We start from the raw sequence: 26,471 nt of genomic DNA on the forward strand, positions 1-26,471 counted from the left end.
GGGGGGGGGGGGATGCTGGTTATATAATTGACCATATATGGCCCTGTAGCTTCATGTAATCAAAGGGGAGGGATGCTGGTGACATGAGTGACCTTATATGACCACATGGACATATTAAATGAGTGGCACTAACCAAATATGGACATGTGGCCATATAAGGTTAATTATGTCATGAGCATCCCACCCCTCTTGTTTACTTGTGGCTGAAGAGTGGGGAATGCATTGGGTGTGCACTAATGTTGAACTTCCAGTTTCGAAACAAACCCCTAGTGAAAACAGCAAAATTACTTTTTTTTGCCACAAAACAAAGCATGGTCATTTGATGTCAGCATACAGAGCTGCATGCACCACTCATTTTTAACTGTTGAGGGGAGTAAGGTAAATGTAAGCCCTATTTGAATTACATTTATGTTGGTAAAGCACTTTATACAAAAAAGACAACATTTTCCTCGTAAGCTTTGATTGCATTATCAAAAACAACTATATTATGTATTCATATTGCAACGCTGATGTTATAACAGGATAAAACAACTCCTTCATGACTCACATTCCCTCATAGCAGGTAAGCATGGCCGGGAAGTTCTTCTAGGACATCATATTATAACCAAAATCTTGTGCGAGCATCAGCCATATATAAAGTAGCTGGCAATCTCAGTAACACCATTGATTTGTCACTATGACAGACACAATTGCCAAGGTAGAATTCCCTGATAATATTTCTGAAGATGCTGAAATGATGAAATAATTTGAGTAAGGCAGGTGTCATATACCTTTTACTGTGCAGACTGTGAGTAGTACTATAAAAGCTGTCTTTCTGCACTTATTTAGGTTACACTATATGGTGCACGTATTTTTCCTTCTAGTGACTAAATGTAATAGAATCCACTGCAGGGATTACATGAGACAGTAAACTGGAGCAGGAGAGAGCTTTATACCAAAGCTGTACATTGGCTTTATACCAAAGCTGTACATTGGCTTTGGGCACTGGGAATACCATGTGGTAGATATGGTGCCTCAGCTTTGGCTCAGGAAATGAGAACCTCAGTGTTATGAAAGTTTATCTGAGCCTTGTGTTCCTGTTCTAAATATCATTAGTCCTTAAAGCTTAATTCCAGGCAAACACCTAAATATACATATGAAATACATACAGTATATGGAATCTGCCTAAGGTGGTGTATTGTTTTCTATCCAGTTGTGAGATTTACACAGCTCTGCCACCCAGAACAGGAGACCTGATTTTTTTCTGCTGAAGATAAGTAACAATTACATGTCTTGTCTCTCCCCCAGTGAAATGAGAAGCAGCACACTGATCTCTCTGTCACTATGTTCTCTCTTCTATCAACATGTTCCTTGTTAGTACATGAGCATTGCAGTGCAAATATTGGCTCTTTGTGCTGCGTTTCCCTTACCCAGTCTACGCTTTGCAACACAGGAAAGTGCAAGAGGTTGATACCAAGAAAGATTCAGGTAGTTACACTGTTTGCATTAAAAATGCATTTCTTTGTGCATTGATATAGAGCTGCTATTATTTGTATTTTGTATTTTATATCTCCCTACAGCCTGGAGTTCAGCTTTAAAGTATGTTGCTATTTTCGTTCCTGATGTTTCAGCAATATGCTGCTGCTCTTTAATTTATTTATTTCAGGTATTTACAGTATATTGCACTATCCCCAAAAACTCACGTTTGACTTTATTGTTTCAGACCAAATATCCTCCCATAAAAGCAATAGGTATTAAAAAACATGTAAATCATGATAATGTCCATTGTTCATCCTATGCACATCAAAATGTATCACCCTGATCCCGTATGAGTGCTATAACAAACATCCGAATATTTGTTGTGTTATTAACACATACACCTAATAACACAAATATTCTCAGGTGGTCGCCAATCCAGGCATGTTTTAACAGACAAGTTTTCAATGAATTGGTGTGCACCCTCCGCAAAACGTGTAGAGAATATCCCGTCTGAGAATATTTGTGTTATTAGGTGTATGTGTTCATAACACAACATATATTCGGACATTTGTTATAACATTCATACGGGATCAGGGTGACAGATGTTGATGTGCATAGAATGAACAATGGACATTACATTTACATGTATTGTTCACATGACATTACATTTACATGTATTACATGATTTACATGTTTTTTTAATGCCTATTGATTTTATGGGAGCATATTGGTTTGAAACAATAAAGATCAACTTTTGTTTTTATATAAAAGGCATTTTGTGTGAGTTGTTACTTTAAAAGTCCGACATTAATTTTTGGGGATATGGTTAGTGATGATTTTTGTGGATGTGGTACCCCTCAACAACCACTGATTGGTATACAATAGATTATATCTAGTTTGTATAACACTGACAATGTATGCAGCACATTCACATCAGTCTCTGCCCTCAAGGAGCTTACAGTCTAAGGTCCCCGTAGCTCACATGCATACACGCTAGGACTAGCACTAAGCCACTGTGCTACCCTGATTAGCTGGGGATAATCAGTTTTGTGCGAGTTTTGTGCGCTTGACATGAACATAATCTTGTTACATTGTCTAGATTTCTGCATCTCTGTTGGTAATGGTAGTGGTGTGCCTGTGTGTGTTTGAGTGCATGTGTATGTAATATCCCATTATACTCTAGAATCAACTCATCAATACAGGTACCACTGTGCATACATGATGAGACAATCTAAAAAACTACAGCATATAGTAGAACCTTGTCTTTACATATTTAGGTTACACTATGTGGTGTAGTTTTATGGTATCAGGGCACCTTGGCCCTATGTTAAGACATATACCGTGGTTGTGCCATTATTCAAAAATAGATAAATGAATTATGATACTTCTACGTTTATCTCAGAGAAATTAACTAATACATATGTATACCGGAAGACTGGAACACATACCTGGGTGTCCCTAATCTGTACTGTTTGTCAGGGATCTCAAACTCAATTCACTTGGGGGCCACTAAACAAATATTCTTCTTCCATGGGGCTGCTTGCCAAATTTCATAAAATGTCCTACTTCGAAATAAAATGGAACTTTATAGGGTACCAGTGTTAATGTCTGCGTGCTTATAATGTCAGTATATTTTTTGTGTTGGTTTGTGTGTGTGTATTGTCAGGATTTCTGTGAGTGATGTTGGTATGGGTGTTAATGATTCTGTGTGTGTAATATCAGTATGTATACATGTGTATACGTGTGCAGTGGCAGTATATGTGTGTGTTTTGTTTCCCACAGGTTTTAATTTTAAATCATAGAAAACTAACAGATTCACACATTTATTCACACACAGAAATATTGCATCCCCCCAGACAGAAATGCGCACACAGAGAAATACGCACACACACAGAAATACACATGCACAGACACACACACACAGAAATATGCACATCCACACACGCATAGAAATACGCACTCACACAGAAATATGCACACAGAGAAATACGCACATACAGAAATATGTGCACAGAGAAATACGCACACACACACAGAAATATGCACACACTGAAATGCACACACACCACATTCACACCTGTAAGTTTAGGTGCGATTAGGTATTCCTGTGTCAGGAACCTGTGGCTTCCTGCAGAAGCACTACCCATTCTGGCGTTTACAAGCAGCAGCTGTCACCCATTCAAGTTAATGATCTGGTAACAACCGCTGCATGTAAACACCTGCACACTGCATGCACGATCAATGTGTCCAGGGACAGTTACTGATTTCTAACCGCATGTAATCATATCACATATGATATGCGGTATGCCGACGTTTACATGCAGCAGCTGTCACCAGATCATTAACTTGAATGGGTGACAGCTGCTGCTTGTAAACACCAGATTAGAGATTCCGGCTGCAGGAAAATGCAGGTTCCTGATGCAGGAATCCCTAAACACACCTAAACTTACAGGTGTGAATGGGGTATAATGCACACACACACACACACACACACACACACACACACACACACACACACACACACACACACACACTAATGTACAATAATACTAGCTATTGTAGAATATCAATGCAGATACACTAAAAATACTAGTACTTTATTTATTCTGTGGATCTGCATTTTCTTCATCCCTCCTGCTGCCTTTTGATCATTACCTTAGCAGTCATCAAATCCCCACTCACTGAGGGGTGGATCTAACATAAAAAAAGCAAAACCCTGTTCCTCTACCAAGATGGTCCTCCTTCACATGTAGACAATCTATTAGATTGTTAGCTCTTATGAGCAGGGCCCTCCTAACCCTGCTGTATTTAAATTGTATTGTAACTGTCCCTCCATTTTGTAATAAATAATAATAACAAGGCATTGAAGGTCAGTAATGTGGAAAAGATCAGCGGCAGGCAGCCTAGAGGCAATACTGGTGACAAGAGATGACGTTTGGGTTTGCCACTACCAAAGCCTCAAGGTGAATCTTGTGTGTTCAATGTTCGCAGTCCTGGTGAATTTATAGTGAATTTTGCCAGACTGAATTTGCTTTTACAAATCGTATAGCTAATGGTTTATACTGAGCATGCTTCTTTATTAGTTTTATCTTTGCCACAAGTTCATTCCAGCACCATTTGCTTTTTGACAAACACCGCTCCATTTCGAGGTTAGTCTTGTTATATGTAGGACAGACAGAAATATGTGTGCCCTTCCAACAAGGTGAAAATGTAGTTTTATTTCCTATAAAGAATACAGTTTATACTGACATTAATCACTGTATTTGACTCCATCATGTATCAATTGTTTTATAAATACCTCTATGGACAGTTGTCACTTAGAGGTTTATAGTGACAGTAACTACGGCACTGTAGGCACAGAATGGACTGCTACATCTCATGTTACCTCTTTAAACTGCCACAGCTGACACAAACCCTGAGATTCAATAAACACTTGCATACCTATAATGATCCTGCGCTCTGCGTTCTTAGCATTCTTCCTTCTCTTACAGTACATAGTGTATACTATAGGCGCAGACAGACAGACAGCAGGCAGCTCTTTAGTTGTAAAGAACTACATTGCGCAGCATGTCTTCTATATCTCTTCCTTCACTATACCCAGACACGTGGCAGCCCTCCAGCTCATAACTACATGATCCAAAATGTTGCGCACCATCTTCCTTCATTTAATCTAGTGTACTTCTCTTGGCAATACATTGTCACTACTTCTCGCAATCATATTTACAGTTATCTTTCAATTTGCTTGTCTGCAATCCAGGCGAATGTGTCATATCAGAATTCTGATTTGATAGTTTACGAATATTAGCTATGTCTAGTACACAAGCAAAATGTACAGATATTTGTCACCAACCATGTTCCCTTTGGTCTGTTGCTGTTTTGTGTGTTCTCTTTTCTTTCTAATGGAAATTATAACTCATCAGTCTTGTACTTAATCTCTAATTTATTTTGGATCCAAATGCACAGAGAGTCTCTTACTGTTTCCACTATTTCATTAATCCTGATCATTTCATGGCCTGAATTCTGGGAAGACAGTTATTCTAAAGTTCCAAATGTACGAGAACTCTTAGGGATGGCAGCTGTAGGCTGAGAAGGGGTTAATCTTTGTGGTGGGCCTGTGCTCATGGATATCTCTCATTCCTCTGCTTCTTGTATTATAAACAGCAGTTATATGTTACAAACAAAACCATTTAAAGGCAGGGAACGTTGTGACAACGTCATGTAGAACAACAAGGCGCTCGACAAGAGCGTTACCTTCTGTGCTAAGCAAATGCAATTGTGCTACACACCAAGGCTTCAAGTGGTTATTACATTAAAGCACATCTGTCACATGTAACATAAGGCCATAGCCTTGCCAAGCTCGATGAGAGACTAACGAATTGATGCTGCCATTTTAATCAGCAATTCTGGTGGATTTTATTTAAATATATGATGCTTTCTGGCAGCTTATCAGCTACATGGGAGCTCCAAAGAGGCTGCATGGGGTCAGAACTCTACATGATGACTTTTGTGTATAGTATGTTTCTGTCCACCTGTCTATACCAGCCTTCTTAACCAGAGAGCCATGGCACCCTAGGGTGCCTGCTTGCTTTGTTTCCATGGTGCAGACGAGACAGCCACCAGTACCATGGAAACGCTTGATGCTAATCCAGGATGCGCTACATGCAGGACCTCCCTCAGCATTTAGAAGGGGACAGAAGTCTGCCTCTGTACAGACGTGCCCCATCTACTGTGCTGCCACAGCTGTGTGGTGGAGAGTATAAGGTCAGAACTCTGCTCTTAAGGGGGACTGAGCACTATGATGTGATAGGGGGGGGAACTCCTGATGTGAAGGGGAACTCTGATGTGAAATGGGGACTCTGATGTGAAAGGGGCACCTGATGTGAAGGGGATTATGTGAAAGATGTGAAAGTCCAAAGTTTAATGGTTGTGACCACATCAGAAGGTGAGAGGAAATCTTCCAATAGGGACATTCTGGTGATAACTGTGTCACAGGGGTTCTGGCTACACTTTAGGCTGGGTTCACACCTGGGCGTTTCCTATGTGCACGTTTTTTATGTGCGTTTTTTCCGGACGTTTTTTGAGCGTATTGTTGAGGTGGATGTGGAATTGATGGGGCTGGTATAGGGGCAGTAGCATGTTGTGAAGAGCCATCAGGGAAAATTGCAGAGCTTCACGTATTTCTGACTTTAGAATAAAAGGCACCCTTTTCAGTTTTTCCTCCAAGCTGAGCAGGAAATGGGCCTTGCCTGAAAGCTTGGGGACAGGATGAGACATGGCCTCAAGTACATCAATGAGCCTGTCCCCCTCTCGTTCAGGCCTCTGCCTACGGGGCCTGAGATTTGTACGTCTGCGTACAGGTGCCTGGGCTGGTGGGGCAGACGGGGTTGGTGGTGGTGTACGGTTTGGTGGGGGTGGGCTCAGTCCCCTGTGTGGCCGAGTCCTCCTCCTCGTCCTCTTCCTGCCTCACAGTAGGCTCCCAGCTACGGTCGGTGCTGTCATTAGGAAAGAATACATTAGTATGTGCAATATATTATTCTCTGCATTTTATATAAAACAATATCCATGACTGTAATAAACATTGTAATTGACGTGACTTACCTACGCATTTCCACACATGGAATCAAAAAGGAAAGCTGTTCTGCGTGTATGTATCTTGAGGGCGCACTGGCAGCCGATCCACTCCTATATTCCCTCTCCTTGCGCCTGTGGTGCATAAAGGCGTCCTTCACGCTCTTCCATTTATCCTTTAGCATATTGACTGTGGAAACAAAATGTAAACATGAACTAATTAAATTTTTACTTTTATCTGTCATTTCCTAGGTATTTAGCTACTGGACAGTCATCGGCTAGTCTGCACTACGCATTTATGATTGGGAAATCGACTGCAAGCAAGATCATCCAGGAAACATGCTGTGTGATATGGGATGTCCTGCGTGATGTGGTCATGTCCAAACCCACCAAGTAGGAGTGGATGCAAACAGTAGAAATTTTTGCCACCACATGCAATTTTCCGAACTGTGTGGGAGCCATAGACGGAAAACATATTAGTGTCATTAAACCGATTAGGAGTGGCAGTAGATTTTTTAATTATACATTTTTATTCCAGTGGTCCTTTTTGCCGTAGCTGATGCCAACTACTGCTTACACTACATTGATGGGGATCCTATGGCAGCAGCTCTGACTCGGCGGTATTCACCCATTCAGACTTTGGACTGATGCTGCGTCACGGTGATCTGGACCTCCCGGGGAACACCACGCTGCCTGGTACCGTTCATCCTGCAATGCCTTTCGTCTTTGTAGGAGACGAGGCATTTGCTCTGGGTGAGCATCTTATGAGGCCCTACTCAAGCCGTGGACTGAGGCTGGAGAAGAGGGTCTTCAACTATAGGCTTACCCGAGCACGCAGGGTGGTGGAGTGTGCCTTTGGCTTTCTGCACTCACCAATAAATCTGAAAATAGAAAACGCTATAGATGGATTTCTATTTGATGATTCATTGGTGCATTGCATGGAGAGTAGCCATTGGAGTGGCAGCCGTGGTACCACGCATGGAGGCACCATTCGGGACCAATTTGCTGCATATTTCATGTCACCTGAGGGGGAGGTGTCATGGCAAATGCAAGCAATTCAATCATGATTAAAAAGATAAATACAAACCTTTCTCATTGCTCTGTGCCTAATAAAGTTTGTTTGAATATAACTAATTTCTGAGCCTTGTTTTTTCTAATATTGAAATGCACTGCATAGCATGCACACATGTCACATGATAGCACTGCACACATGTCACATGAAAACACTGCAGACATGTCACATGAAAGCACTGCACACATGTCACATGAAAGCACTGCACACATGTCACATGAAAACACTGCATGCATGTTACATGAAAACACTGCATGCATGTTACATGAAAACACTGCACACATATCACATGAAAACACTGCACACATGTCACATGAAATGTGACATGTGTGCCTCTCCGCTGTCAGAATGCGGAAGTGGTGTATATTACATCACTTCCGCATTCTTGTGTCACTCTCCAGCTTCAGATGCTGGAGAGAAGCTGATGAAGCAGATCTTTGCTTCATCAGCTTCTTCAGGGGGGTCCTAGGTGACATTAGGGGTCTTGGAGACCCCTGATGTCTCCATAAAGAGGACCTGTCACATATTTTGCTATCACATAAGGGGGTTTTCTAACCCCCCTATGTGATAGCAATAAAGTTTCCCCCCAAAAAATGTAAAGTTACAAATAAAAAAGAATTAATGAAAACACTGCATGCATGTTACATGAAAACACTGCATGCATGTTACATGAAAACACTGCACACATATCACATGAAAACACTGCACACATGTCACATGAAATGTGACATGTGTGCCTCTCCGCTGTCAGAATGCGGAAGTGGTGTATATTACATCACTTCCGCATTCTTGTGTCACTCTCCAGCTTCAGATGCTGGAGAGAAGCTGATGAAGCAGATCTTTGCTTCATCAGCTTCTTCAGGGGGGTCCTAGGTGACATTAGGGGTCTTGGAGACCCCTGATGTCTCCATAAAGAGGACCTGTCACATATTTTGCTATCACATAAGGGGGTTTTCTAACCCCCCTATGTGATAGCAATAAAGTTTCCCCCCAAAAAATGTAAAGTTAAAAATAAAAAATTATTAAATTTTTTTTAAAGTCCCCCCCATACATACACACATGCAAACAGGCGTCGGGTGCGCATATGTGTGAAAACGACGATTTCGCCCATTACGCCGCACATGTTGCATATCGCTGCGAACGTCGGAATGAGAGCAATAATTGTAGGGCTATCAATCACTGATAACACTAAACTGATGAGCGGTAAAAGCTTTTAAAGCGTCGCCTATGGCCAATTTTGGGCATGGTCATTTTTTGCGATTTTGCAGGTGCGCGCAATTTTAAAGCATGACATGTTTGGTGTCTATTTACCTGACGTGACCCCGTATTTTATATTTTACCAAAAATATGGGTGATAAATGGGTGTGGTTACTGGGGGTGTGGCCACGGAGGGGTGTGGTCACTGAGGGGCGCTGTAAAGCTTTCTCGCACAGGGCGCCTAAAGGCCTAAGGCCGGCCCTGAATGCAAGAGGTGCTGAGGGAACACCCAAACCTCCAAAGTAAGTAGAAGATTAGCAAGCAGCTGCAGGGCAAAAACTCGCAAAGTGGAAAACAATTTGGGTGAACCTACCCTTTAAGAAAATGTGAAGAAGTGAAAGTCGTATTGTCGTTCTAACAAACCCCTCATTACACCCCACAGGGAAAGCCAGTATCAGGTGTCTGTGCAATGCATTAAGGCTCATTTAATCAAAACAATTGTGCATATTATTGCATGTATCATTCTACAGAAAGATCCTGTGGTGGTCAGATCTTTCAATTGCTATCTTACATTTATGGGTAACCTTAGATTGTTTTAACACGTAAAAATTAGAAAACAGTTGCATATTACAGCTAGTAGGTGCAGAGTCAGGCTGAGCTGCCACATAATCAGAGGATCTGCTTATTTTTTTTTCTGTTTGGTATCTTCTTGCCCCCTTACTGGCCTGCACCATCTATTTCTTCCTTCCCTTTTTCTGTCCTGTCCTTGTGCCTATCATCCTCAGCACAACAATAGCGCAGTAATCCACCACCAATTATTTAGTAGATAAAATACTATACACCATCAATATTATAGAAACCTGTTAGCTTCTACAGAACACTTGGACATGCAGCAATTCACTAATTAGACAAAGTAACATTAACATTTTGCCAAGCCTCTCAGTGTCTGGATTAATGTTATAATGTAACCATAAATTCACTGTAGGTGCTGCTTTTTATAATAATTCTCTGCAGCATCCAGGCACAGGGTTTTTACTCTGTTGGCAGTACAGTAAATCTGGCCCTCTGATCATTTTCCAAGGCAGATTAACCATTGATTATCACTTATTGGATGTGAACTGGTAAAGGTATCCATTAACTATGTAACTTGCTCTGTTCCAGAATGGAGGTACCTGGCCCACCCTTACTCTCTTTTGCAGCATGGGTCTCCCAGCCACCGCTACTGATGGTATTTGCCTTGGCATAGTCCGGATAGGGGCAATCGCATTGGGCTGCCCCATCTTTCTATAACAATGATAGCATCAGCAAAGGTGAGCTAGTTAATATGAAAGTGAATTGGTAAGGGGTCCAAACAATGGAGTAGTTTTCCCCAAAACCAGCAATCCACAATGATAATCTAGTCAATATAAACTGGTCTGATTCAGTAGAACTCTTATTGTCATTTTCACATTTTCAGGGTAACTTTAGACAAAAGTCAGTAATAAATGGGCAAAATTCTTATGAATCCAACATAATGTTTTTTTCGAGTTTTGTATTTTTGAAAAGGAAATGAAGCCTGCCTGTGGCACATCACAGAGGCAGTGTTGTGCCTGTGGCACAACACTGCCTCTGTGAGTTGGCGTCACAAGCTAGTAATTGTACATAATGCAATTTCATTTAAAGCACATGCAAACACTAACAGTGATCTTCTATTATTTGCTTACTTTTGGTCATTAAATATAGCAATGACAGCGTTTTGCTCAAAAGTTTGCATACCCTGGCAGAAATCGTAAAATCTTGGCATTGATATTGAAAATATGACAAATCATGCCAAAAAACTCTTTAATTCAAGGATAGTGATTATATTAAGCCATTTATTACCACATAGTTGTTTGGCTCCTTTTTAAATCATAATGATAACAGAAATCACCCAAATGGCCCTGATCAAAAGTTTACATAACCGGGAATGTTTGGCCTTGTTACAGACACACTAGGTGACCACACAGGTTAAAATGGCAATTCAAGGTTAATTTCCCACATCTGTGGCTTTTTGCAAATAGTGTCTGTGTATAAATAGTCAATGAGTTTGTTCGAGCTCAGGTGGATGCACTGAGCAGGCTAGATACTGGGCCATAGGGAGCAGAAAAGAACTGTCGAAAGACCTGCGTAACAAAGTAATCAAACTTTATAAAGATGGAAAAGATATCCAAAGCCTTGAAAATGCCAGTCAGTACTGTTCAATCACTTATTAAGAAGTGGAAAATTCGGGGCTCTCTTGATACAGAGCCAAGGTCAGGGAGAGCAAGAAAGATTGCAGCCACAACTGCCAGAAGAATTGTTCGGGATACAAAGAAAAAGCCAAAAGTAACCTCAGGAGAAATACAGGCTGCTCTGGAAAAAGACGGTGTGGTTGTTTCAAGCAACACAATACGACGATATTTGAACAAAAATGAGCTGCATGGTCGAGTTGCCAGAAAGAAGCCTTTACTGCTCCAATGCCGCCTCACAGCTTCTGGCAATTTGGAGTGACGAGATCAAAATAGAGCTTTATGGTCACAACCATAAGCACTATGTTTGGAGAGGGGCCAACAAGGCCTATAGCAACAAGAATAGCGTCCCCACTGTAAAGCATGGTGGTGGCTCATTGATGTTTTTGGGGGGCTCTAAAGGCACGGGGAATCTTGTGAAAATTGATGGCAAGATGAATGCAGGATGTTATCAGAAAATACTGATAGACAATATGCATTCGTCTGCACGGAAGCTGCCCATGTGATGCTCTTGGACTTTCCAGCACAACAATGACCCTAAGCCCTAGGCCAAGTTGACCCTCCAGTGGTTACAATAGAAAAAGGTGAAGGAGTGGCCATCACAGTCTCCTGACCTGAATTTCATCGAGCCACTCTGGGGAGATCTCAAACATGCCGTTCATGCAAGACATCAATGACTTTGCATGACCTAGAGGCATTTTGCCAAGACAAATGGGCAGCTATACCACCTGCAAGAATTCGGGCCTCATAGACAACTATTACAAAAGACTGTACGCTGTAATTGATGCTAAAGGGGGCAATACACAGTAAGAACTAAGGGTATGCAGACTTTTGGACATATTTTACCAATTCTCCAATGGTATGAAAAACTTTTGAGCACAACTGTATCTGTTCAATAAGTGAAAAAAGAAAAGAAATACTTGTTGATCATGTCAGAAATTCAAAGCTAATGTGTGTCCAGTGCAACCTTCCTGTGTTGTCTCAAGGAGAGTAATTAGCCCTCCCAGTCTTTATCTTAGGGCTACTGAATTATAAGCCTTTATTTTGTGGAGATGAGAGAATCGGTGGATCTGAGTAGTGTGGCAAAAGAAAATTGGGCAGGGCTGACACCACTCAGTCCAGCTGACAACAGGACTTAAGCTGTCATATACTGTGTGAATTTCTATCATCTCCGGATGAAATTCGTTCTGTGAGTGGCCGTGTTGGCACACTTCCGTCCAACATACTTCAATCAGAAAACTTGGTTAGAACATTTTCAGGTGAACAGAGACAGCAGCCATTCAGCTGTCATCATTTTCCAGCTATTCTAACAGCAGCACACCTGCCGCTGTCAGAATACAATAGCCCTGCAGGAGGTTTGTCCATGCACACTGTTTAGTGTAGATGGAGGAATCTGTTATACTTGTTTTTTTTTTTTTGTTCAACACGTAGGTTTAACGAAAAAAATATAACAGTGTATGGCCAGCTTTAGGAGCTGAATGCGCTTCTGTCAGATCAAAAGGTATTTGTACTTGCAGGGACTTGAAATTAATAAAACCTGGAAAATGTGCATGTATTGTAGAGATGTACTGCACATATTCGTTTTTTGTTTTGCCCTGACACTTTAAGCACACCCTTCCCACAATTGAATGGAAGCCTGCATTCACCTACTTTCTACACTAGTGCACAGGAATGTCTTCAGCTAAGAAAGCTTCAGAAAAGAAAGTTATTAGTGTACAATATGTGATATTATATAATTTATCCTTATCGGAATTGTCTTTTATGGGGTAATTTACTAAAGGTTTAATTTTAACTCTGCCTAGTACAAGTCCAACATACAATTATGACAATGGGAATTAAAAAATGCGATGCCTGCGGGTAAGTGAGCCAGAATAAAATTTACGCCCACATCATGTAACTGTATGGGGATACTCCCTACATGTGTATCCTGTGTGTACCACAGGGTGGCAGCATTTATTCAAATTCCTCCAGTAATTGCTGCAGAGTGAGCTGAATAAAGATGACTTAAACACTAGGGGGAGCTAATATAAGAGGTTATTTAGAGATGCAGTAAGATTGCATTAGAGAAAAGCAAAGCTACAGCTTATACAAAGCAATGAAAATATAGACCTAGAAAAATTGTGCAGCAGGAAGCCAGCCCAAAGATCTTATTCCTGTCAACAGAAGACCAACAACGTTTAAATTGAATCCAGGGATCATCGATGCTGATCCTTCTGTTTAAGCAGCATCAGCACCAAACAATGCCAGGGATTCCAGCTATATTTCAGCAAGAAAATATATTGTCAGGGCAAACATGCATTTTTTGTGCAGCACCTCATAGAATCACCACTCTAATATACATTTTTTAATATCCAGGTTGCTTTGCAGTAAGGCATCTAATCCACTGACAGCATGCTATAATCTTATCATACCATATTTACTAAATTGGATTTTAAATAGTTCTCTTTGAATATGTTATGTTTATATAAAAGGTCTATTTCCTATAGTCTCCATTTTGTACCCCTGGTCCCTCTGTGTTTAAGTTCCCTCTGTCAGTGAAATTCATTGCATGCACCACATTCCATGTGCAGCAAGGCACAACATATTAGCTATTAGTCTTTTGATTTATGTAAATTTATGTAGGAGCAAATATGCATGTGTAACATAAGCCTAAGCACAGTTGTGTCTAAGCAGTTAACATGTTTGCTTTTCAGCATTGGGATCCTTGGTTTAAATTCCACCATAAAAATAGGGGGGTTATTCACAAAGCTAGCCGAAGGATCAACCGTAGCTTCAGGTGATCCTTCGGCTAGCTTCGGTTGCCGGAGCCCTTAGCCCTTACAGCTCCCGAAGGCGGCCGTGCGGCTCACCCGAGCCGAAGTCATATGCTTCGGTTCAACAGCCGAAGCGGGGCATACGGCCGGTGCAAATGACAGGCCGCAAATGACAGCTGGGCGGAGCCAGACGTGATCACATGGCTGGCTCCGCCGAGTTGTAATGACAAGTGCCCAAATGACCTGTTAATGAACTGTCATTAAATAATGACAACTGGGAGGAGCCAGCCATGATGTCATGGCTGGCTCCGCCCAGTTGTTATTCATTGGAAATATGCTTCGGCTCGACTGAGCTGTAGGGACAGTCGAAGCGGGGCAAACGGCCGGCCGTAGCCCTCGCAAAGGACAGCTGGGCGGAGACAGCCTTGATCTCATGGCTGGCACCGCCCAGTTGTAATGACAGGTCCCCAAATGACCTGTTAATGAACTGTCATTAAACAATTACAACTGGGCGGAGCCTGCCATGACATCGCGGCTGGCTCCGCCCAGTTGTTATTCATTGGAAATAGGAAACAGTTGGGCGGAGCTAGCTGTCACTCCTAGCTCCGCCCAATTTTTTTTTTAAATTTTTTTTTTTTCTTTAAAAAAAAATCTTTATTTATCTTTTTTAATTGAATATTTATTTACACTTTTAAACATTTTTTTCAGCTTTTTTTTCTTCAACTTTTTTCATTGATTTCCTATTCAGCTCAGTAGCACGGAGGTACCTAGCAGAACAGTCGAGCCGAATGCCGCTGGCTATGCACTCACTGCCGTTAGGCCCCTATGTGATCTTGGATCGGCCGAGTCGAAGTCCTTCTGCACTTCATAGTTACATAGTATTTGAGGTTGAATAAAGACATAAGTCCATCAAGTCCAACCTATTGTGTGTGTGTATAGGTCCATGAGTGTTCTCATTCTTAAGAGTACCTGTACCCTTGTACATTACGGTCTCTCGAACCGTCCAAAAATCGTCCAAAAGCTTCTTGAATGATTCCAGACTATTTGCGGAAATCACTGCTTGAGGCAGCGAGTTCCAGACCCTAACCACGCGAACTGAGAAGAACCCCCTTCGCCCCTTGTGTTTGAATTTTGTTTCTACCAGTTTTAGGCGGTGGCCTCTAGTCTTTGTTACGGAATTAATCTTAAAGAGTTTGTTGCTAATGTTGCTATGACTATTGAATATTTTGTACATGAAAATCATGTCCCCCCTTAATCTCCTTACTTCCAACGTAAACATGTTTAAGGTTTTCAATTATGCAGCGCCAACACAGATAGTGAACAATTAAAGTGAATGTGATAATTTAAATAATATACTGTGAACAATACACAATTAATTAAACAATGCACTGTGAATCATGTTAATCCGTGAGTCAATCAATTCAATATAAATGTGGAACTATATCCACAATTGTGCAACAAATGTACCTTTATACATATCAGAATAAATGAAAATTGAATACATTGAGAAATAAACGTGTATTGTGTACTTCTTTTTTTCAAACACCAATGAGGTGTTCCAAGTGTGGAAAGTTTATAAATTCAAAATTTCCGTGACAATTGTTGGGGATGCGGGCTAATGCCGTACGCGTCCCCTCGGGGTGTGTACTCACCACAATGTAGTGGCTGTGGTAAGCAGCCTGAAGCGCTGTTGAACTTGAGGTTCCATTTGCCCAATTTATGTCCGGGTAATTGAAGTCGCCCATCACGACTACATTGCCCTCCCTCCCAGCTCTTTCTATTTCAGACTGTAGATGAGCCACCCCCTCCTCCTCTATATTTGGAGGTTTATAACAAATACCCACAATTAGTTTGCGATGATCGTCCGTCATATCCAGTTCCAGCCATAAGGATTCCATGTCCTCCCCACTATTTGACGTGATGTGGTCCCTTATATGCATATTTAGATTATTTTTAACATAAATGCATACCCCCCCTTCTCCCACCTCTGTCCCTCCTGAACAGGTTGTACCCCTCTATATTGGTGGCCCAATCATGTGCACTGTCTAGCCAGGTTTCCGCATGTTCGGCTGACCGAAGTGCAGCCGATGTACGAATTTACAGAAATCCGTACAAATTTCAATTCAGAATTAAATTAACTGCACAAGTCTAATCATCAGCACTGGTTATGCTGACCCATAGCTTCTCTGTTTTCTAAGTACACATTTGCTATGATTTTAAATGTTCAACACTTTCTAGAAGTTACCAACAAGAGATCCTGGCTTGGCTTACTTTTGAAGTTCTGAATTTATATGACCACGCTTCTGTTCCGGAACAGTGGAAATGAGTCAGATTTTTTGTCCTGCTTTTGGTTGTCTTGATGATGAGGGGTTTGTTAGAATAACAATACGACTTTAACTTTTCTTCACATTTTCTTAAAGGGTAAGTTCATGTAAAAGTTACATTATAGCCATTGGTGAAAACTGGTGGCTTAATTACCAGCAGAGGGTGGGAATGTTCAGATACCGAGTACCGTACTCGGTACAAGTACAAGTACAGATACTTATCCAGCTCCAAGACTAGACTAGAGAAAACTTTAAAAGTTAGGAGACATCTGTCATTTTTAAGGAGCATACAGAGCTCCTGGGATTTGTACATCTCTGTTTTAATGTATATATATATAATTCTAAAACAATACAGACTAAGGGTTTCAGGACAGTGGTGGAGCGCCAGAGTCCAGTCACAGCTGCAACCTCTGCAAACCTGGTAGTTCTCGTGAAAATGCCAAGTATCGGCACTAGTATCTGAACTGGTATCTGAACCCATTTTTTGAGGTTTGGGTCTTCACACAGGACCTCTTGCAGTCTCCATGATAACAAATACATGAAAATTCTAACAGGGAGTATAGCTTTGGCAGGTGTGCAGACCTGTGAACTGAAGTGCAAATATCTTACCACAGGAGTCCCCAGGATATAGAAAAAAACTTTAGGTGGTTTAACTCCCCAGCATCTACCAAGGCTTGTGCTGAAGGACCCTTTAAGTACATTTACCATGTGACCCATGAGCACTGGCCATGCACCATTTTGTGGGCCATGGTAAGAATATTAACCACTTGCCGTCTGCCCGTTGTATATAAACAGACGGACGGCATGTGCTTAAATGCGGGCTTACGTGCATGTACAGTGTTTTTTTTTTGCACAGTTAAAATTTTAAATAGCCATCGATAGCTGTTATATACAAGTGTTCAAGCGGCTGTAGAGTGCTACGTGGGAGGGTACAGGCCCCCTTACCTCCACCGATGGCTATCCCAGGCTCCGCTCTGGGCCCAGCGCCAGTATGGCGGCTCTCTGTACTGATAACAGAGGGAGTTCAGCACACTTTCACCTGCTGATCTCCCCTCCGATCTCTGAATGCAGAAGTGATTGTGTTACATCACTTCTGCTTTCACTTTGTCATTTCTCCGGTTGCTGTAGCCCGAGAAGAAGCTGAGGAAGCATATCTGCTTCATCAGCTTCTTTGGGGGTCCCTAGGAGACATCTAATAGACCCTTTATGTCTCCATAAAGAGGACCTGACACTGTATATCTGCCAGCTATCTGGAATAAACACACACCTGTTGCTTCTAAGCTGTTGGAAACTGAATGAAACCTAACTTTAGAGTCTTGGTTCTGATCTTTGAGAATAAATTTCTTCACTATAGATGCAGCTAGAAAGGTCAATAATGTTTTCAAAGTTCTTTTATGGCTTGCTTAGAATATACACTATGTTGCCAAAACTATTGGGACGCCCGTTTACACGCACATAAACGTTGATAGCATCCATGTCTTAGTCCACAGGGTTCAATATTGATTTGGCCCACCCTTTGCCGCTATAACAGCTTCAACTCTTCGGCGAAGGCTGTCCACAAGGTTTAGGAGTTTGTCTATGGGAATGTTTGACCATTCTTCCAGAAGCACATCAAGTACTGATGTTGGACAAGCAGGCCTGGCTCGCTGTCTACGCTCTGATTCATCCCAAAGGTGTTCTTTCGGGTTAAGGTCCGGACTTTGTTCAGGCCAGTCAAGTTCCTCCACCCCAAACTCGCTCATCCATGTCTTTATGGACCTTGCTTTGTGCACTGGCACGCAGTCATGTTGGAACAGGAAGGGGCCAACCGCAAACTGTTCCCACAAAGTTGGGAGCATAAATATGTCAAAAATGTCTTGGTATGCTGATGCTTTAAGAGTTCCGTTCACTGGAACTGAGGGGCCAAGCCCAACCCCTGAAAAACAACCACACACCATCATCCCCCCCCCCTCCACCAAACTTTAGAGTTGGCACAATGCAGTCAGGCATGTACCGTTCCCTTTGGCAACCGCCAAACCCAGACACGTCCATAGGATTGCCAGACAGAGAAGCGTGATTTGTCACTTCAGAGAACACATCTCCACTTCTCTAAAGTCCAGTGGCCGCGTGCTTTACACCACTACATACAACGCTTTGCATTGCACTTGGTGATGTAAGGCTTGGATGCAGCTGCTCGACCATGGAAACCCATTCCATGAAGCTCTCTACGCACTGTTGTTGTGCCAATCTGAAGGCCACACGAAGTTTGGAGGGCTGGTGTTATTGACTTTGCAGACAGTTGGCGACTTCTCCGCACTGTGCGCTTCAACATGCGCTGACCCCGCTCTGTCATTTTACGTGGCCTACCACTTCGTGGTTGAGTTGCTGTTGTTCCCAGTTCCTTCCACTTTGTTATAATACCACTAACAGGTGACCATGGAATATTTAGTAGCAAGAAAAGTTCACGGATGGACTTTTTGAACAGGTGGCAATCTATCACGGTACCACGCTTGAATTCACTGAGCTCCTGAGAGCGACCTATTCTTTCACAAATGTTTGTAGAAGCAATCTGCATGCCTAGGTGCTTGATTTTATACACCTGTGGCCATGGAGGTAATTGGAACACCTGAATCCATTGATTTGGGGTGGTGTCCCAATAATTTTGGCAATATAGTGTGTATTTTCATCCTTCCTATCAAAACAATGCACCCGACCAAGAAGTTAAACAGCAACAACAGGTAACTGTTGAAACCAATTATTAAATTGCTAATACTATCCAGCAAACCCTGCAGCAGTGGTGAACTCAAAACATCATGCAACTTTCAGAGTTCTCACAGTTACACATATGTGGGATGGGTCTGCTTCCTGTGTACCTTTCTCTCGGCATGATGTGCCACCAATCAGACATCCAGGTTTCAATCTGATTGGTGACTATAAAACACCTAACATTGGCTACTCAATACATTAGGCATTCTACATATTATAGACAGAAAGGAATCTTAAGTGGGTATGTTTGGGAATATGTCGCCTACAGAAGCTACTGGGTACTTAGATTACCAAATAACCAATAAAAGGGAGTATGGATGACTGGTACACTATAGATCTGCCTGGATGACAAAAAGAAGCAGCCTATAGTCAATGTAACAATCACCAGTCAACATAATAGGTCATCTGTGCCTACTGTTTCTTTTCTATTGTGAATTGCAACAGTTCCTGCCCTGCACATGGAAAAAAAACCCTTACTGCAGTTGAAAGCAAGGCTCTCTAATTAGAGAGAGGGATATGGCAGGATTCACTGTTGGATCATTAATAGCTAGTTTCTTGCCTGGAATCCAGAAGGAAGGTCTTGTCGGAAATATTCCTAGCTACCAAATGAAATGTTTATGATACAATATTTTTCTTCCAGATAATGATTGTAAAAATGATTCTAAAAACAAAATGCAGATCCAGAAAAAATAGACAACTTTTAATTTTGCATATTTATTAGTGAGCTTAAACTAGATCGCAGTTCAAGCAGCTGCAAGCTCCACCATTGCACACAACAATCTACTAGACCCTGTGGCAGGAGGGGAGCATTAAGAATTAATATTATTAGCCAGATCTTTTTCTAGAACCATAAAAAATTATCTTGGTGTTAAAATGGTATTAAAACGTGACTATACTAAATGTGAATGTAATAAACGGAAACCAGCTCTTGGTTATGTTCCAGGACGTTTACCTTTTTCTTCTGAGCACCCTTAGAAGTCCCAAAGCTAAAGACACCCTATGATACAAATACTATCTTCAGACAGTTCACACAAAGGCTCTTTTATGTGTCCACAATTAAATATAAGCTTACTGCATTTATATTTACTCACCAACATTCTGCTAGGCCACTGGGAGGAAGAAAAAAAGCCCAGTGTAAATTGTGTTCCAGTCAGAGCTTACACAGGGTCGAGGACTATCTCCTCACCCTCATGTAAAAGCACTGGGCCATAAGTGAGAGAGTAGTGAGTGACATGGTCTTCCATACTTGAATGTAAAGGGTATTTTCTTTTCTCCAAGCAGTGGTGATGAGGAGGAGGGCATTAAAAAAACAAAACTTCCATTGCAGTGGGGCTACCCCCTCATGCAATAGTTTTTGGAAAAAGGACTTTTACTTACATGATCCCCATGGTTATAATATTGCCCAATTCAAAGGAATTGAACAAAAGTCCAACAAATGTATGGGCAGCTTTAACTACTTGCTGTCTGGAGCAAATGCTTATTTTTTGCACACACATGATATAATCTGAATTTTTGGCCAGAATAAAATCCTAAAACTCCCAACAATTGTATATTTTCTGAAAGCAGAGGGCACCGTACAAGTGATCCGGCAGCGCTATAGCTGCCGGATCACTTGTATGTAAACAGCCATTGTCGGCTGTTTAAATCAGTACCAAGATCATGGCTGCTGCACCAACTGTGATCTTGGTAAAACTGCTTCAGGATGCCACCGTATATTTACGTTAGGTTATCCTGAACCAGTTAAAGTACAGAAGGAATAACACAGCTGTAAGACACCATCAGATTAATATGCTGAGTGACATGTCCACTTTAGTATGCCAAAGTTACTACAAGAGGAAACATAAACATTACAGTGTAACCATTCAATCATCCATAGATTCTGAAAGTGTAATCTGTAACTGTACTTGTTCCACCGCTGAAACGGATACTATACCTATCTGAGGACACAGACAGAATGTAGATAGGCTCGTGTAGAGAATAATTGTCTCACAGATATGGATAAATACTACAGAGAGCTAGGCTACTGTCATAGAAAGGTTAGAAAGAGCAGCTACGCAGAATAATATATATGGTTATATGGAACAAGAGGAGGGACTGAGGAATGCAGAGCAATAGGAGGAGTTAAAAGGAGCATTTACAGACACAATCTGACAGGATTCTTCCTCCAGGTCCTGTGGCTCTTCAAAGCGTGTGATATGAGGGGCTTGGACAAAATTGGGCTAATGAGATTAGTAGCCGGGAGCAACGGGATGGCATTAATACGGAGGGGGTGTTAGACCAGCGTCTATAATCAGCAGGATGGGGGCAGGAGCCCTCGGGGGAAATCAAATTACTGCTTATCCCAACTCGTGTCAACACAGATAGCGAGAGCTTAATATGCTATTATAGAAGCACGGAGAAGATGCTCTTCTGAGAGAGACCTTCAACAAATAGAGCTTGCAATTTGGAATATTATTCTTCAGAAAGGCAGACAGCAATTTCCAATTTAGAATGTTTGTAGTTAAAGTTCATTCCTTAACAGTAAGCTGTATAGGCTACAGGCAGGGGAGTTTAAAACACAATTTCATCCATTGTGCAGTGCTGGGAATAGGCTAGTTTTATGAAAAATCCTTCAGAAAAATGATTATGTACTGTACTATGTAGTTGACTCTATAAGTGTACTGTCCAGGGAGTCATAAAATTGTATATTTCTGTTCGATAAAAGACATTTAACAGAATAAAGTAAACACAAACTCTTTTTGTCCATTTGTGCATCCCTGTGTTTAATACTCCTTACTTATTTGTCATGGAGAAAATGCATCCCCACAAAGCTAAAAGGTAGATTGAAAACTAAAACTTGAAATGCATGCAGAGCAACCTTGAGGAATTCAATTGTTCTCTTCCGATGATTGAAGGACACAGCGAACAGATTATGCATATATCTTCATCTCCCACCATACCAGTATGGTGTACCCTTTTAAATTGGGTGCTGAAACGACTGATGGATGGCACCAGATAAGAAAAATATGTCATCAGCACACTTCTTGCTTTAGAAGTTCATCTTTATTGATGTTCTTGCAGCATATCAGAAGGAATTGCAATGTTTTGGAACTGCAGAGTTCCTACATCAGGCAAACTGTCTGACATTTTGTCTGATAAAGGAACCCCGTGCGGTTTTGAAATGTTGCACATTCTTCTAAAGGCAAACTTCTGAAGCAAAAGGTGTGCTGACAACATATTTCCCACCTGCAGGAGTAGCACATTAGGCAAAAAAAATTAGGCAAAAATAAGGACAGCCTCTGATGGTGGCTGACCACCCACCTGCTCACCATAGCCTCAGTTTTTTTGCCTAGCGTCAGGTTTGGCAGATGGCACAATGATCCTGCTTGAGTTGTTTTAAGGGGATTGGTCATTTGCTGAGGGACCATCCCTCAGTTGCTTTGTGACATCCCAGTGGTTCCAGATTTATTAAATCTTCGATGTGCCCTTCAATGAACAGAAGAGAAATTAGGAATTTTTAGTACACACCATAAAATCTTTTTGTCTGCGTTCATTGAAGGACACAGTACCTGCCCTCTGTGTATATTGGAGGTATACTCCTTTACTGCTTGCTACTAACTGAGGCTCTGGTCAGCAGGAGGGGAGCTGGCCACCAGCAGAGACTAGCCCTATGCTTTTTTTTGTGTTTTCTGCCTAGCCACCTACTCCTTCAGGTGGCACTATAACCCAGTGGTTCCAGATGTACAATCTCAACTCGATATTGTTGTATGTCAAACATGTGAAAACCCCTGCGTGGATAACTGTAAGCAACCTACCTTATTTAATGCTTTATTTCTTTTGTATGTATGTATGGCAGCTGTTTTATCTACAGCAGGATTTCAATTTATGTCCATCCAGTCTTGAGGTTTACTCTTTATAGACAGCATAGCCATCCTGGTGACCTGACTTTAATTCTGCTGCAGTTATGTAATACATATAGCTCATGTCCCTATTCCCAGCCCATGAAGGAGCAGCATTGCACTTATCCCACAGCTTATTCTACTCTCACCTTCTCTCAGCTTGTTCTTTCTCATCGCAAGTTCATGCAGCACACTTGCATTGTTTGGCCCTGATGCAGAGGTGTGACAACTCTAGCCCTCCAGCTGTTGTCGAACTACAAGTCCCATGAGGCATTGCGAGACTCTGACAGCCACAGGCATGACTCCCAGAGGCAGAGAGATTATGGCATTTGTAGTTAAAGCACAGTTAGAGGGGTGGAGGTACCCACCCCTGCCCTAATGTGACCTCTCATTCTTCAGTACAGTGTATTATAGGAGGCTGGTACCAATTCAAATTCAAGCACATACCCTAGTTGCATTCTATAATGCATTTAATATTTTTTAATGAATATAACTTTGTTAATTGGTGTCTTTTTATCCGCCAGGAATTCAGCTGTTTATTTTGATCAGCTGAGAGGCAGGGTTATAGGCACATTAATTTATCAGGACACTGTCTTTTTCGGCTTAGACCTCCATCAATGGCTCAGACCAGACCTCTGCAGGGATGTAGAGTGCTGTCTTTATTGAGCTGTGGATTTCCATGTCCCCTGGCTTATAATATCAGATAGGCAAGTCATCTGTATTGAAAAGACATCGTCTACAGCAACTGTAGCAACTGTCCTATAATGAGGCACAACTAAGTGATGGCTTCAGGCAGCAAATTCAGTTAAAGTCAGAGACTTGGGACGCAGGACAAACCCCTCAATAAAGTGAGCAGGAAGATAAAACTAATTAATGATGCACTGAATCAACTGTGCCATTCTTGATATGAAGACATTTCAGCCAGTGCTATTCACTTTTTTTAATAGCAACACCATTTTTTTTGTAATCTTTTATTACCAACAAAGCACACACGCACTCTCATTCTAGATATCAGCTTAAGGACCCACACATGTAGACAATGTTCATTCTTACCTGGAAGTGCATCAATTTCAACAATCATTTAAAAAAGCACTTAATAAGCTTTAATCGGCTATCTCAAAGCCTTTTTAAGTAGAACTCCAATTAAAATGTCTCTTGTAAGCTTTGGAGTATTGGAGTAACCCCCCCCCCCCCAAAAAAAAAGACAAAAAGAAACATGCAGCATGAAAAAGCTGAAAGAGATTTCAACCACTCCCTGATTTTCTAAAATGTTTTATTGCTGTGTGTGTACCCCACATTTCCCCAACCTAAACACAGAAAGTATTAATTAGCATTCGGTTGACCAGCCTGACCATCTTTCATCAACCGTACCACATCCCTCTAATGACCATTAAGTAGACTTTCTATCGATTGGGACTTTTCAGGTGCTACATCATTGATGTAGCACCTGAAAACTCCCAATTGATAGAAGGCTTACTGAACAGAAAGTATTAAAACCTGTAAGATACTTTAATCCATCAATTTTATTCAGAACTCAAACACTAAAAATGTTTTGACTGAAGATCCATTTTAAAGCCTCTGACAGCTCCAATCTAATAGAAATATGTAGGCCTTCATTCCTGACTACTCATTCTAAAATTGCTATTTGCCTGCCTGTCTTGCTCATTCCATGGTTTCAATACTTTCTAAGTCACTGACCAAGAATGAGTAAATGTGTATTCAACACTTTCAGACAATAGCTGAGAGGTGCTTTGATGGCTTCAGGAAAGCTTCACCCCATCTCGTAGTGAAGTTCTTGGTGCCCAGCTGCTCCAGATTCTGTCTGCTCCATTCTTAGTAACCCCTCCCCCTACTTTGTGTCTTGTGGTGTGCTGTGTGAATAAAAGTGCGGGTTCTTTTTTCATGTTTTGAGACATGGAAATGTACACCTTACGCACAGAAAGGTGTAAATGGACCTTAATACTATTGTGACCAAGCTGTGTATACTCCTTGCAGGAAGGTACATCTATCACCTTTGGTAAACACTCACACACCTATACCCCAGATCCTGAGCTAGGACAACAAAGGTCTCACATATAGGGGTCTATTCACAAAGCTGCCGAAGGCTTCGGCCCCAGGAGCCCTTCGGTTCAGGGAGGGAAATTGCTCCAAAGTTATCTACTAGATTTGGACTAAAAAAAAAAATAGGGGTCAGGTTAACATTGGTCAAGGGTGGTAAAATATGCCGTATATACTCGAGTGTAAGCCGAGATTTTCAGCCCATTTTTTTTGCTGAAAAGTGCCCCCCTCGGCTTATACTCGAGTCAGCGTCAGGTTTCTTCTTAGTTTAAATGAGTCTTAACCATATATAAATCATCTGAATGCCACTGAAATACATATATTTTTTTAACCAATGAACATGAGGATTTTTTTTGCAAGCTGGCATAACATTATGGTGTTCGAATGGCTTTTTAAAATCTCTTCCCTGCCAAACAGACAACATCTGCTTGTATGTGCAGTCTCATTGATACACCAATCACTCTAATAAGCTAGCGAAATGAATTTCTGTTATTGCAGATTGTATGATTCACTGCCTAGATCCAGACATCATACTGTACAAAGCATGCTACTTCCAAATGTAAACTGGACACAGATCTGTTTCCAGTTTAGTAAGTGAACAGAATACAAATTCACTTTGATTATATTACAATGAAATGTGTGGATGGGATGTACCCGGTCAAAAATAGACATAGATTATAGAACACGCTCTGATTTTACTCTGAGATAGCCACTGAAATTAACTCAATATTATTTGGAAATATGGTTGTTTTTTGTTTGTTTGCTTTTTTTCACAATTTCAACCAATGGGAAAAGGGCAGGTTTTGCTTTTTCAAAGCAGTTGTAGCATCTTTATGTCAAAGATAGTTGCTAAGGAAAAGCAACATTGGGAGATTTAGGGGGTTATTCACTAAAGAGCTTCGGCTGATTCTTCGGCTCTCTTCGGCCGCCGGAGGCCTTCGGTTCAGGCGAAACGAAGGGCTGCTGTATGGGCTATTCACAATAGCCCATACAGCAGCCGAAGATGGCTGAGCAGCTCGGCCGGGCCGAAGGCATATGTTACGGCTCGGCTGGGCCAAAGTGACAGCCGAAGCAGGGAGAAAGGCCTGCCGAAGGCCGGCCATTCACCCCATAATCTTGCGGTTGGCTCCGCCCAGTTGTAATGACAGATCATTTGGGGACGCTGATCTGTC

The 26,471-nt window shown here is 41.6% G+C and overlaps 1 protein-coding gene across 1 annotated transcript in view; it reads right to left on the reverse strand.

Moving 5' to 3' along the window:
* The window catches only part of CSPG4 (chondroitin sulfate proteoglycan 4), a 180,041-nt gene that overhangs the window by 95,493 nt on the left and 58,077 nt on the right, over positions 1-26,471 (reverse strand). Inside the window, exons 2-3 of the mRNA XM_018554634.1 lie at positions 7,057-7,216; positions 6,786-6,950 (exon numbers count right to left, since the gene is read on the reverse strand). Of these exons, the coding sequence (XP_018410136.1) occupies positions 6,786-6,950; positions 7,057-7,216 (325 nt within the window). The remainder of the gene's footprint in view (positions 1-6,785; positions 6,951-7,056; positions 7,217-26,471) is intronic.

Source organism: Nanorana parkeri, unplaced genomic scaffold (assembly GCF_000935625.1).
Source record: "Nanorana parkeri isolate BGI_ZX_2015 unplaced genomic scaffold, ASM93562v1 scaffold167, whole genome shotgun sequence".
Lineage (NCBI taxonomy): Eukaryota > Metazoa > Chordata > Amphibia > Anura > Dicroglossidae > Nanorana > Nanorana parkeri.